The sequence below is a fragment of the Lissotriton vulgaris genome, chromosome 5, assembly GCF_964263255.1.
Source record: "Lissotriton vulgaris chromosome 5, aLisVul1.2, whole genome shotgun sequence".
Classification (NCBI taxonomy): Eukaryota; Metazoa; Chordata; class Amphibia; order Caudata; family Salamandridae; genus Lissotriton; species Lissotriton vulgaris.
Window position 1 is genome coordinate 296,288,541 of NC_141693.1, and position 14,143 is coordinate 296,302,683.

The 14,143-nt window shown below is 42.1% G+C and overlaps 1 protein-coding gene across 1 annotated transcript in view; it reads left to right on the forward strand.

The window, feature by feature from the left end:
* The first annotated feature begins 4,668 nt into the window (after positions 1 to 4,668).
* LOC147710752 (ATPase family AAA domain-containing protein 3-A) overlaps positions 4,669 to 14,143 on the forward strand; it is a 554,267-nt gene continuing 544,792 nt past the window's right edge. Inside the window, exon 1 of the mRNA XM_086921474.1 lies at positions 4,669 to 4,989. Coding sequence (XP_086777600.1) covers positions 4,788 to 4,989 — 202 coding nt within the window. The 5' untranslated portion in view covers positions 4,669 to 4,787. The remainder of the gene's footprint in view (positions 4,990 to 14,143) is intronic.

Sequence of the window (14,143 nt, forward strand, 5' to 3'; positions counted from 1 at the left end):
CTTCCAAGGTTCCAGGACCGGGGTGGTACCATTTGTTAGGATGGACTCACAGATGGCAGAGTCTAGGTGCAGGTGCAAGGTTGTTGGAAGCCTGTTGTGTTCTTAAGGCTTCAGATGAGTAGGCCAGCCAACTAGCCCTTGGAGTCACTCTGGGTTCTGGGTTCAAGAGATGCAGGTTCAGTCCTTCTCACCCAGGCAAGAGGGCAGCAGGCAGAAGGTAAGCACAGTATGGCAGCAGTCCTTCAGAGCAGCAATCCAGCAGAGTGGCAGGCCATTCAGCAGCACAGCAATCCTTCTTCCTGGCCGAATATCCACAGATCCAGAAGTGTACTGAAGAGTTGGTGTCTGAGGGTCAGTATTTATACACAGATGTGCCTTTGAAGTAGGGAGAAGCTTCTAGAGGCATGCATTTGAAGTGCACAGTTGCCCTGCCTTCCTGGCCCTGGCTGCAGACTAACTACAGGGGGAATGCAGCCCTTTGTGTGGGGACACGACACAGCCAGAAGTGTAAGTGATGGCCCATTATGTCACACCTAAGCTCCCCACTGTGTGTGGCTGTCTAGGAGGAATACACAAAGGCCAACGGTCAATTATACCCAGTCATGTGGCCCAGAGGCAGGCAGCAGGCACCAAATGGCTTAGGCAAGAAAATGCCAACTTTCTAAAAGTGGAAATTTTTATTTAAAATCTGTCTTCACAATAAGTTATGATTTTTCATTACAATTCCAGATAACCCAAACATGAAGGAGTCACCTGTTTCCATTTGGAAATTATACCTATAAAAAGTAATAATGTAACTCCAATAATATCCTGTGGAGGAGGTAGGCCTTGCAGTAGTGAAAACTGATTTAAGAGTTTTTAACTACTAGGACATGTAAAACTTAACAGTACATGTACTTCTTTTTAAATACATCGCACCCCGCTCACTGGGCTCTCCAGATCCTACCCTAGGGTGAAATTATATCTATTAAAAAAGAAGGTTGAGCCTGGCTAAAGGTTTACTTTGTGAAGAAATCAAGCACTGCATTTGCTTGAAACACGGTGTGCACTACAAAGTGATGTTTATGAATAGTTTAACAATTTTACACCTAAAAATTCTCAATCGAAATCGTTATGTATTCGAATGAACATTCAGACTCAAGTTGATTCGAAAGAATATTGTCTTTGTTGTATGATATCAAATGAATATGATGGAAAACACATCTGTGAGAACAATATATTACATTATACATAGTACACGTTTTTTGTACATAATCAATGTTCATCAAAACAGGTACAATAATCTGAAAATACAGATCAGTAATGTGCTCCCAATGCATTTCGGGACCCATCGTCCCTTCTTCGGTGGCCACTGAAATATAAAGAAAATGATAACCACAACGCATTAAGCTGCACTAAGCACTATAAATACTTAACTTCCAAAATGAAATGACACCCATAACTGCAAGATTAGAGTGTAAAGGCACTTCTTGCCTGGATTATGTCAGTGAAACGCACAGGCCTCAAAATCGATACCACATGCATGGAAACGAACGACATCACATGTTACTGTCACCAGTGCTATCTACCATCACGTTGTGCACCGTCAATTTCCATTTGCATTCATTAAAGGTTTACTTTGCCAGGTCGAAAAGGGCAGTTTAAAACTGTACATACACAGACTGCAATGAAAGGCTTGAGGCATGTAGTAGTGCACTTTACTAGGGTCTTATATATATGCCAATGGAGTATAAGCCAATTCTATCATGTTTTAAGGAGGGAGTACAAGCACTTTAGCACCGGTTACCAGTGCTAAAGTGCACAGAGTCCTAAGAACCACCAAAAAGGGTTCAGAAAACAGGAGGGTGATGGCAAAAAGCTTGTGGATGACCCTATAGAAAGGGCTAAGTCCAACATCCCCAAACTACCGTACTCTATGCTAATCTACCCCACTCCCTCCACACGACTCTACTTTACAGCAATCTACCTCACTCCAATCTATCCCACTCTACTACAATCTACCCTGTTCTTCTCCACCCCCTCTAACCCATGCAACTCTTTTCCAATCCACTCAACTCCAGTCTACCCCCACTTCACTCCACTACAATCTACTCCAATCTAACCTAACCCCCCCCCCCCCCCACCCCACTAACTTTTAGCCATGCTGAACAAAAGTCACACTGGTGTAAACATGGCTAAACACATTGCCAAAGCTAATAGTTCTTGCATAGCTAAGACCTACTGGATTTGCGAATGTGTGTTTTTCCATGTCATATATGATTGTGATCTCTTCTCTTTCCCATATATGGCAACATTTTAGAAGAGGAAAGGGGGAAATTCAAACCTGCCAAGTACCACACATAGGGGGTTAGAACTAAAACATTTTAGTACTAGTGTTTGCATCTAAAATACATTATAGGTCCTGGGACCAACATTATAATGTGCCTCTAGGCGCTGTATTCATGTAAGGCAGCCAACGTGCAACAGCTTGCCGAGCAGTAGTTAAAATGGTCAGCTCCTCACGGACTCTCAATGTGTCACACAGTAAATTGTTTCAGTAGAGCATTTATAGTAAATGAATGAATGGACCGGCATCTCTGGACTACGTAGATTGGAGCTAAAAGAAAATCCTGACAATAGCTCCATGTGATGCCTCTTTGTTTTCCGACATGCAAAGCCTAGCCATTCGCCCAGGCAGACAGTTTTTGTTTTGCAGCTCTGCCTGTGCACACCACATGGTGATGCCATATGATCCCCGTGCTCTGTGTGGCACTGGTGCAAGTGGACATACTGGTGGGCAGTGTCAGCAAAGTAGGATGTTTTCTCCAAAAGCTGCGAGGCAGGTATTTTTCAGAGTACAGTATAGCTTATTATTGGTAAGGAATAGTTTGAGATGCGTTATTGATCTATAGTAGGCACCTTGGGGTGTGTACAATACACAAGTGTGTGTGTCTGCTGATTTTAGTCCTATATTATCAGTCTAAAAGCTTTGATTATATCAGATGGTTTTGGGTTACTTGGGTCCTTTTCTTGGCACAGGTTTCTTCTTGCGGCTCTTCCTTTGATTTTTTTGTAATTTTGTTTGGTGGTTGGCATTTTTCTTCTTCTTTTCCGGCTCCTTTTGCTTATGGACACTTTTGTACATTGAAACATCATTTAAGAAAATACTGTGTACAATGAACATGTAAATTCCTTTGTCCAAGATTAATGAATAGAGATATCATCCTATATTCGAGTTGAAAAGAATCCTGTCATGTTTAAATACCTGAATGTTCTGACATTTGTTGATGTTTGATTGTATTTATGTTATGTTTGCAGCCCTGAGGAAGCCCTATTCAAGATGAAATGTGTTGGCTGCACCTGCATTATATTACGCATTTGTGGTTTGAGAAACTATTAAAGGAACTGATAACGTCATTGAAGAGTCCGGAAAGATCTGTTTGTTTAGCATCGGTGTTTTTTAATATTTGTGTTGCCTCTCTGTGCTCTCTCTTTTTATGTCTGTGGGGTCCTTGTATGGTAGTCCAATGCTGGCGGCTGAGCGCACACTTTAAAAACGCTAATCAGCCCTGACAGCTGCTATATAGTCTTCCAAATGACTCTGATGGCAGTGTAACTAGGATTAAACTAGACTAGAGCCTGTGAGTCCAGCATTAGAGCTCTAAATGTAGTGGGATGGAGGCAGTATTATAAAGTGAGGGCGTGTGCATGAAAGATGTGGTTATAAAGAACATAATAATTCTGTCTCTGGTTTTTCACCTTAATGTAACGACATAAAATAATGCACACACCTTAAATAAAAGATTAATGCAAGTTGACGTAATGATGGGAAATGCACTATTTTACAATGCGAAACGTCAATTGGTCAATTCAGTTTCTCTGGGTGTGTGTAACCAGACAGGGACAGAATTGAATGATGGTTTTCACAGTAGTTAATAGTGACTTGTCTATTTATGGTGTTATGAAATCCCACCTTGCAACTGAGGAAGTACTACTATGGTGCAAGTCACTAATTGTATTATACACAGTAAAAGATGAGTACCACTCAAAATGTCACACATATGGCTGTAAAATGTCCCATGAAAATGTCACACATTAGTAATCTGAAAACTTGGAAGCTATGTTTGAGTCCGAATAAATAAATAAAAAAAATAGGGAGAATTCAAAAAATAATAAGGGAGAATGTATTTTACCCCGTTGACATGACTTCTGTTAATAAAAGAGGCAATTTCAGGCTGGAGACAGCTAAAAGTAAGCCATTTTTTTACACAACCGGGAGTCTCCCGTCGAAATTGGGTGTGTTAGCATAGCATATATGATTTGCCAAATCGCTGTAAGAGCACGCTGTCTGTCATTGACAGCACGTTGCACTTTAACATCGGCCATGTTTAGGTCAGGCACCATTGCCTCGGTTAAATTGAAAGGGTCAAGACAGCAGTCAAACAGAAAGGAGAAGACTGACTATAACATGGCAACTACATGACATCTCTTACTGGTTGACAGTGGGTCAATCCTAGCCAATGTGAGATCAGACCGTGGGGTCGATGGCGTAGCTCGTGGTGAACGCATGCGTAGCTATTTTCATAGTGACGTGAGAAGTAGTGTGTATCATTGCACGTATGCGCAGTTTGACTTCAGGAAAGCTAGTAACACGGTGTTTCTGATGTGGCGCATGCGCTTTTCTTTCTTGACCGTGAACAGTGTTTCTCTTCTGACGCAAGTGTAACTGGGCTCACTGTGCCTCACATGTGTATCAAGCAGTTGCACTTGTACCCGGCTTCTTATCTTCATACACCGTAAAACTCAACATGTCGTGGCTCTTTGGAGTGAGCAAGCCCCCGTCTGAGCCGCTTCCGCCTCCCCCTGGAGCACCCCCACCACCTCCCGGTCCTGGTGGTGAGGGAGGGGACGCTGGAGGCTCAGGGGGCAAAACCAAGGACAAGTGGAGCCACTTCGACCCCACCGGCCTAGAGCGGGCAGCCAAGGCGGCACGAGAGCTGGACCAGAGCCGTGAGTAAGGGGTTGGCCAGGACTCGACCTGCTGTGTGTTGGGGTTTTCCCCCATTACTGGCCATAAAGCCCTGTATACCAAGTTGTCTTGATTAAGATTGACTGTCTGGCGGTGTCATTCGTAGAGCATCTTGACAGCAATGCTGTCGTCATCGCGGAATGGGCGATAGACCTAGGATTTCAGCTGGACTTAAGAGGCATGGTTTCAGGTGTGGTGCAGTTACGTGGAATTGTTTTTCGGTGGTGTCTGTTCTAGCCTGGGTGAGATGTATATTTTCATAATGTTAGCTCAGTATAAATAACAAGATACGGATACAAGTCTTTAGGGATTTTTATACAAGTTAACGAGAGGGCTTGGTTGTGTTTTGTGGGCTGGAGAAATGCCAAATGAGTATGTCTGAAATTATCTTCACCATTTTAGCAATTTCAGTCTCCCAGAGGGCATACTCTGTATAACTGTTATGGGAAGTGCCAAAGTCGGTGAGGGGACCGGGGTGGGGGCGGGGGGCTTTGTGTAAGCGGTAGGTACAGGGCATACCGATTTGATTTAGTGTCTTCAATCAGCCGAATATGGAGACTCGAGTGGGTTCTCTTGCAGCCCAAATTGGCAATGTTTGCGCAAATTCGTAGATGATTGGCATCAATGGAGATGGTTGGATTGTTGACAAATGAATATATTTGACTAATGGAGGCACTTGGGGTGATCTCAAATTAGCAGCCTCATTATGGTGTATTACAGCCAACGTCCGAAGCCGAGCTAAGAATTGTGTGTGTGCTCGATGGCCTGTTGTACAGTAACTCTTGCCTGCAGTGGGTATCGAAACAAACAGAAATCATATAGAAGAGTAGCGAATTAACAGTGGTGAAATGCGTGTTAGGCAATTTAAATTCAGGAATCCCTTCGTCAATAATGGCATGGCTTTTATCTTGCAAGTAAAATTTCACTCGTAGGTACTTTATATTTGCTCTGTTCCTTGTGACACACTGACGATTTGGGTTTCGTATCCCCTGTGATGATAGCAGACCCTGATAATTTAGGTTTATTGGGTGTGTGTAGTTACCAAATTGGGTGTGTGTAGTTACCAAGATTATCTTTCTATGTAAGAAGTTGTCTCTTAACTGCTTTAAGTTCACGTACCTCAGATGGACCTCCATAAGGGGCACAGTTAAACTAGCAAAACGCTGATAACATGCCCCTTGCGGTCTATTATTTGTTTAAAAAAAGCCATGTAGGAGAAGCGAAGACATTTACTAAATAATACAATAGCATGTGACTGATCAATCCCCTCAACCACATACTCGGGCCACTACATGGTGTCACGAGGTAGCAGACACAGAAAGCTTCCAGGCACCTCTTCCCAATTGTTTATTATCAGAATGTTAAGGTCCAGTCCCTAGTAAATATATTATAAAAGAAAATGAAGCCCTTGATTATATTTTAGATGACGTTGTATTGAAAAACCTTGAATATCAAAATGCAGTACTTAAGCTAGTTTAACAACATTCACACGCAGCTGCCTCCCCACACCTCCTTTAGTTGATTTCACAAAGGAAATAATCAGTACTGAATTCACCAGGCACGCAGCCCTCTAATAAAATGATCATAAGAGTGCCTGCTTACACCCAAGTACACTCATTTAAGGCATTTTTGCGACGTAAGACCTGTCAATTACATGAGACGCATTCCATGTATAAAATGAAATTTTGAAAGAAAACATTATTTCCTTTTTGAGGGGTTCTTCTGTTCACCTTGTTCGGGTGCATGACAATGTGGCAAACAGTATATTACTGATATTAAATCTGTAAGTATGAAGCAGGGACCTGTGATACCACATGACTGTCACCGGCGGGAAGAGGATTTTTTTTTGCCAAAGGTTGCATCATTCTACAAACAAATCATTGACCTGTTGGTCGCTGCGCTAGAGCCGCTGGCTTTGATTTGTTATCTTTCTATCATAGGAGCTTTGGAACTGTGCAGGGAATACCCAAACCCCTGCCTGGAGTTTGAGCGTGGCTCTTGAAACCCAACTGTGAAACATATGCTCGGCATCGATTGATTGCTTGTTTTTTAGGTCTCGCTAGAGCCAGCGCATGCAACAATCTGGCGAGACATTTAGTGAGTGGCTTTTAAAAGTGCCACCAGAGACTTTTGACGGCCACCAGCATGCGGTTACGTGCGCAGCCGCCAGCTTTCAGCGCCTGATCTCGTTCAGTTTCACTTTCACACACACACAACTCCCGCTTTTCCCCCCTACCACCGATCGCCTCTCGCGGCCGCTCACGCAGCCAATGCTTGTTTTTTTAACAGCCGCACACATGCCTTCATTTCAGCACACGCCGTGTAACTCTGACCATTGTTTCCTTCCCCTGTTCCCAAGGCGCTTTTAACCCGTTTAGCGCGTCGAACATTCCGCCCCAGTGCGGACGTTCGATCGCGCTAACGGGATTCGGACGTCCAACGGTCGTGCGCAGCACCAGCGAGGTAGTGCACGCGACGACCGTTGGACGTTCGCTGCACGGAAGGGGTTAATGCAGCCATAAATCTTTTCTCTACCAAGTGCATCGCGATGCACTTTCACAGCAGAACTCCTGGACTTGTTTTAATTGATTTGCCGTGCAGGCCACTTTCACTGCAATTGTTCTACACGGCCCGGCTTTCAATTAAAATGTAAGGAGCGGTAGAGGTGAGCGCTGCACTTTAACACACAGATGGCTGTGCACCTTTATTTATGAACAGCGCCGCTTACATTTTAAATTTAAGGAGCTGAGCTCAGCACACATGCCTTCATTTCAGCACGCGCCGTGTAACTCCGACCATATTATTGTTTACTTCCCCTGTTCCCGAGGGCGCTTTTAATGCAGCCATAAATCTTTTCTATACATGGGCACCGTTCTTCATTTTTTTAGCATGACACCTGATACTCCTTCAAAACTTCCTGTTGTGCACATGGTGATAAAATATACAAAATGCTTGATAGGGAAAATGCCTGATAGGCATTCAAAGCTAATTCAGTTGAAACTCGTTTAAATGTCCCTTTTGTGACTTATGCCAGCACCTGCGAAACCTGTACAAACAACACTTGCTAAATGAGTGTAGGACCGGCATCACAGAGAAGTGCGTTTATTGATTTTAAACCCTGATCTCTCGGTGTGCCTGCTTCTGGCCCGAGCCTCTCAGTATTGGCAGCTCATTCAGATTAGACTGGCTAGTTCCAAATATCTCTTGCAAATTACTTCTGTATTACGTGCCTCCGAAAAAATAATGCATCTGACAAAGAAAATAAGAAGGCGCAGAAAGTGAGCCTCCTTCCCCAGCCCACTTATCAACTTTCTCTGCTGACCAATTCCCATGACTTCTATCACTGCTTGTAATCAGCAATTGATTACCATGGTGAGGTCATTTAATGCACTGACTCAGACAAAGAATACTGAACGTAGAAGTGCTGCGTAACTAATCTGCTCTTTCGGTGACTCCATCTGATGGTCGGTAACCCTAACAACCGGAGCGTTTTGACAGGTCACTTCCATGAGGATGCACAGAGTTCCTTGTCAGTGGAACGATGGTAAGACACTTTACGAAAAAAACATGCCCATAACTTAATTCAGCACGGCGAGACCACAAACGAACGGATGTTTGTTGAGGCACCTCGCCAACACTGCCTGCTCTTGCTTTCTCCACATTCCTTTGCTTGTTCCCACAGGCAAGATGAGGTCCCTATTTACTGATCCATAAACAAAATGGGCCCTACCATACAAATACTAACTGGGTTCAAAACGCTTGTGATCTCAAACTCAAGCCCCCCACATACAACATATTTTATTTAGTGCAACAGGGGTCCAGCATTAGGGGGACTTAGAGAACTTGCATTGCCATTGCCAATAGGTCTTACTTTTGGGACCTTTAAGTATTTAGTTATGCAGCACAATATCTTTGGTGCAACAACATCAATCGTTGCATGGCTAAACGCTTATAAGGTTTAGCCTTGCAACAGCTGATGTTGCACCACGGATATTGTGCTGCAAAACTAAATACTTATAAGGTCCCGAAAGCGAGACCTGTTGACTATGCCAATGCTTGTTCAGTTAGTGGCTGGGATTTTGCTGCAACACTCGTGTATGTGGTGTTAAATCTATGTTATGGTTGTATTAATATCCTGACAAAAAAACTGATCCATAGATTGAAGTCTCCTTTAAAACCAATTTCAATGCGTTTCAGGGTCTTTGAAGTAGTACACAGAGGATTTCAAGAGCTGTTCACTGGTCCTCTGATGTGTCTGATGAAGGTGATTCTAAATGTTCGACAAAGTGGGTAGTGTATTTACAGAAAGAGTTTGAGATGTTGAACTTCAGATTGTTGTAACTGTCTTTAATACTATGTAGTCTACAATCCAAGAACTATGTTATTAGAATACTGAATGCTTGGATTCTTTGCCCTCTGCTACATCAATGATGTGCATAAGCATAACCCACAAATCTTTACTCACTTGAATATATCAATTCTCACATTAAAAAAACATAAATACAACCTTAATGAAAGATTGCCTAGAAGATAAATTCACAAGAATTTAAAAACAATCTACGAGCAAAGCATGTTTAATTTTAGTACATACTCTTGTCTTTCTGACACACTACCATGTTAGAGGATCCTCTCAACTGTATGCAGTGTTCCAGCTGTCTTCTTTTTCTCTTTTATTCCCATCATTTTATTCACCTCTCCTTTTATCTTTAATGTCAATCATACATATTTTAAAGTGTTATTAAACTTCTCCTTGACCACACATTTAAATAGCCTTCTTTGCAGTATTCCTTCAAAAATGTGTATCTCAAAACAGTGGCTCTAGGTCTCCTGGGTAATCTCGCCGAAATAGAAAAACTTTCCATTCTTAATTGTTGCCTCATTTGTAAATGGTATTTGAATCACTTGGACTTCCAAATAATTTGCGTCACTTTGCTTTCTGGCTTGGTGTACTGACTGATACAACCACACGCATTCAGAGGCGAAATGCAGTCTCTTTGCTTCACCCTTGATATGATCAGTACTTTGGTTTTGATTTTCAATCAGCCCCTTTGTGTTCTTGAGGTTAGTTTATGTACTCTACTATTGACAACCACTCTAAATTTAAGTCACAAACCCTTCCTCTTCTAATTAAAAATGGATTTCTCCTGGTGAAAGAATGGGAAGAGGTTTATAGATCCCAAATGTATGACATGAATCCTTGTAATTCGTCACCCAAAAGGGGTCCAAGGGACTATCAACAGTCATTCCCCCTCCTAAATCTCTATGGGCCTGATTATGAGTTTGGCGCAACTGCGCCGGCTCAACACCGGCTCCGCTGCGCGAAACCCACTCAAGGACCACTGACCGTGTCACAAGTTGAACTTGTTACATGAGTTCAACTCGTGATACGGTTGGCGGTCCTTTGCCTTTCCCATGGCAATGCTTGGAAAACTGGCACCGCAATGTTGTGCTCCCCTGGATGTATCCCCATGGCAGGGGGAATAGGGGCCCTGTAAGGCCCCCTTTGTTCCTCCACCGCCAGCCTTTTCATGGCAGGGCTCCCACAATGAAATGCTGGCAGTGAACGATCTCGTAATATACTGACCGGGTCTGCGCCAGTCCCCGTTCAGCACATTTGTAGTGTAGTTCCTATATTCCCAATAGGCTCTGCGCATTGGAATAACATGAACAGCAGTGTAGACGTAGGACTGAGATCATCTAGGTCTTTACTGACTATGTTAGACTTAATTAGTTTTGCTAGCTAGCTCAGAGGTCACTAGAAACTTTCTCGAAAGAGCAGGGAGGGGTTAACTTCCCTGATTCAGACAAGAAGGGATTAGCTTCTGACAACCATATAACATGACAACTTTGCTCCCCAAGAATAAGGAGTATATCTCCAGAGTCGTGTGAAAACAATAGACAACTATTTTACTCAGTCAATCGTGCATGCTTAGTTTCACCAGAGTGCAGAGAAATAGAGAGACAGGCGTTTTCAATAAAAGGTGTTATTTTATTGAGCAGTCTTCTTTCTCATGCAAGAGAAATGAATTGCCACAATTGCAATACTTATCATGAAGTAAAGTGGTACAGTAAAAAGAGTATTATGAAATAATACTGTAAAAGCATTGATATGGTTTCTTAGCCATATGATACTTTAAAATGGATAAAATATTTACATACATAAAAACAACTGGTGCTTCTAAGATACGCCTACCCCGGTGTACCTGACCTAAGCCTAATACGTGGGAAGAAGTAAGTAAGTTGCAGTTTTTAGTTAAGTTGGTTTTTGCCAAGAATCTGAATTAAGAATTCTCTCTAAGGTTTTAATCAGCTCCGTACCTTGGTTATAGAATGAAGGAGGTCTTGTATCTCGTTCTCAGGACTCGATCTCCCAGTAACCCGCAAGGGTGACTGGAAACACCGGAGCTGGATTTCTCGGCGTGAGAAAAGGCAGCTTCTTTCCCGGTGTGTCAAAGGGAGGGACGGCTTCCTTCGGCTCTCGCATCGGCTGGGCTTCAGGCAAGTAGAACGTCGCTCTGCTCCCAACCACCATGTATTGCTTAAGGCAAGTGTTGGTATATTTATACCTGGAAGGTGCCGTGTTTGACGTAAGGTTGGACATAAGACGTCAATAAAAGATGTCACTAAGAACTGGCCGTTCTTTCAGTGCTCGCAGGAGTTCTGACAAATCAAAACAAAAGCATGGGGAATTCCCAGGTTGCTGGAGGTTTGGTTTGTTTAAAGAACACGTTGTACTTTCTAGGAGTCTAGGGAAGTAGCCTTGCCGTATTTGGACTGCATGGGCTATGACTAAATATGGATATGATTCTTATGGCTTTTATAAGGACATGATTTATTATAACCATATAAGTGCATAAAACACATTTCTTTGTGGTGCAGTTGCACCGCTGCCAGGGAACGACTGTTCCCTGGTACAGCCAGCGGTCCACCACCGTTAAGACTTAAACATTCGTAATGCATCCGACGGTGGACCACCTGCTCTAGTCTGTTGGTTGCAAGACTAGTAATCAGGCCCTATGCATTTTACACACACCTACGCGAAAGGCGCATGGATCGAAAGCACTTGTTTAAGTTATTGTTGCTACAATTTAACTCTCTTTATGCAGTCCGATATCAACCTCTTCATGCCCTCAAGTAATGTATTCTCTTATGAATAATAAAGCTATACTGTAATTTTGACATTATCAGAAATTGGCTAAAATATGCTTACACAGTGAAAGAAACGATTGACACTCCATTGTCACTCACTGTAACTATAGGGGAACCTTGTCCCTTAAACAAGTTTCATCAGGAATTTTGTAATTTTACCAGTGGTGACACTTTCCACTATTTTGACTTCAGACTTCTTATTTGTTAATAAACAGTTCTTATGGCCATGCAGCTGTTGTGTGCCATAAAATATTCAGTTGCCCATGATATCTATGTATAACATCTTCTATGAGTTTTCAGTGAGATCCAGATGGTTCAGGACAGAACTCCTATTTTTTTTTTTAGCCATATCACCTTTTACATGCTAACACTCATGTTACCATCTACACTTATATGTTCAACCTGGTGCTAGTCCTAAATCTTCTTGTCAGTATCTTTTCTTAGTGTTTTCATTTACAGTGTTGGACATCATGTCTCAAGGTAATACTGAACAAAGTGCCTCAATGGTTATGCCAACTCATATTTCTAACAAAAACCTAGCTTATTTGTGGTCACACTTTGGGTCTTTCCTGTGTTTTGTTTTTAACCCCCCCCCGCCCCCTCTTAGTTACCGGCTGCCCCTTCCCCTCAAATGCTTCTTTCCAGTCCATCCAGAATGCAACTACTACATATTTCGTTTCGTAATCTGTTTTTTCATTACATGACAGTTGTCATCTGGGCTCCTTGTGTCATTCTTTATTCAAGATTTAAATTCCATTCTGTTTTGTATATTCTCAAAGACCTAATACAAGCTGTGAATCTTAATGAGTGCATTTCATCAAATTAGTTCTTAGTCATTTATGATTAGCTTACAATACAAATCTCTTCATTCTAAATCTATAATTATCCCAACCTTTTCTGCAGTGAGAACTTCTTATGATCATTGAAAATAATCTTGAGCCACTGAAGGCTAAGCAACTCACCCATTGTTACCAGATGCCCCTGCGCCCAGCTTAATTGACTTTCAACCTAATGTCCATAGAGCCAGATGTTATGATTTGAACAAAATACTTTGACTAGGGGCACAATGAGAGGGATGCCATGTGTGTCAGTGAGAGTGTGGTTATTGGGGATGTATGAACATATGTGTATATGAGTAGGATATATGTGTATGGGTGACTGAGAGACACTGTCATATGTACTTGCAGCACAGGACATGTCTTCCGCCATTTGTGGCACCGTTACATGTATGATCCACAGCAAAGTTTCAAATCTAAAGAATTTTGCTTGGAAAACCTGCGTGCACTGCTGTGTGTATTTAACATACAACTTTTTTCCATATATATACACACATTATTCTTACGGATTTTATCAAAGAAAAACTATTTTTCATGTCTTGCATCTCTGTCACATTTTTCATTTGAAGTTTAAACAAAGCAAATTTACAGTTGCAATATAGAATTTACGACATGACATCACAAATTATATGCGATGTTTCTTCATCTGTGGATCCAACATTGTTGCTTGAGCTGCCCTATGCATTTCGAAACGAAGAGTCCCTTCCTCAGGAGCCTCTACTTAAAACAAATCCAAAGTATGTATTATATACATTATCCTTAAACTTACGTCTTTAAAAGGAACAAAAAGCAAACCAAAATCCGCCATTACCACTATTTGATGAACCAATCTGCACCGTACTCTAGTGCTCATGCTTAACCTCTTGGCTGCTAATGACAAGGGTAACTCGTCATGCACTTTTCATTGATTTCAATGGAAATTAAATGGGGGCCAAAATATTGCCTTAGCAGTAAAGGTGTTAAGCAAGGTAAGTACATTGCTGTGTGAATTCCTATGTGTATCGTGCCTCAATGATTCACAATACGCTCCCTTTAACAAGAACAGGCTCATGTCCCCGTAGCAAGACCTTTTGAACAACTTTTAAACAACCAATGTTAGTGAGGTAGCATCCCACCCCTCACCATCTTTGATGCATGAAAATGGTACTCC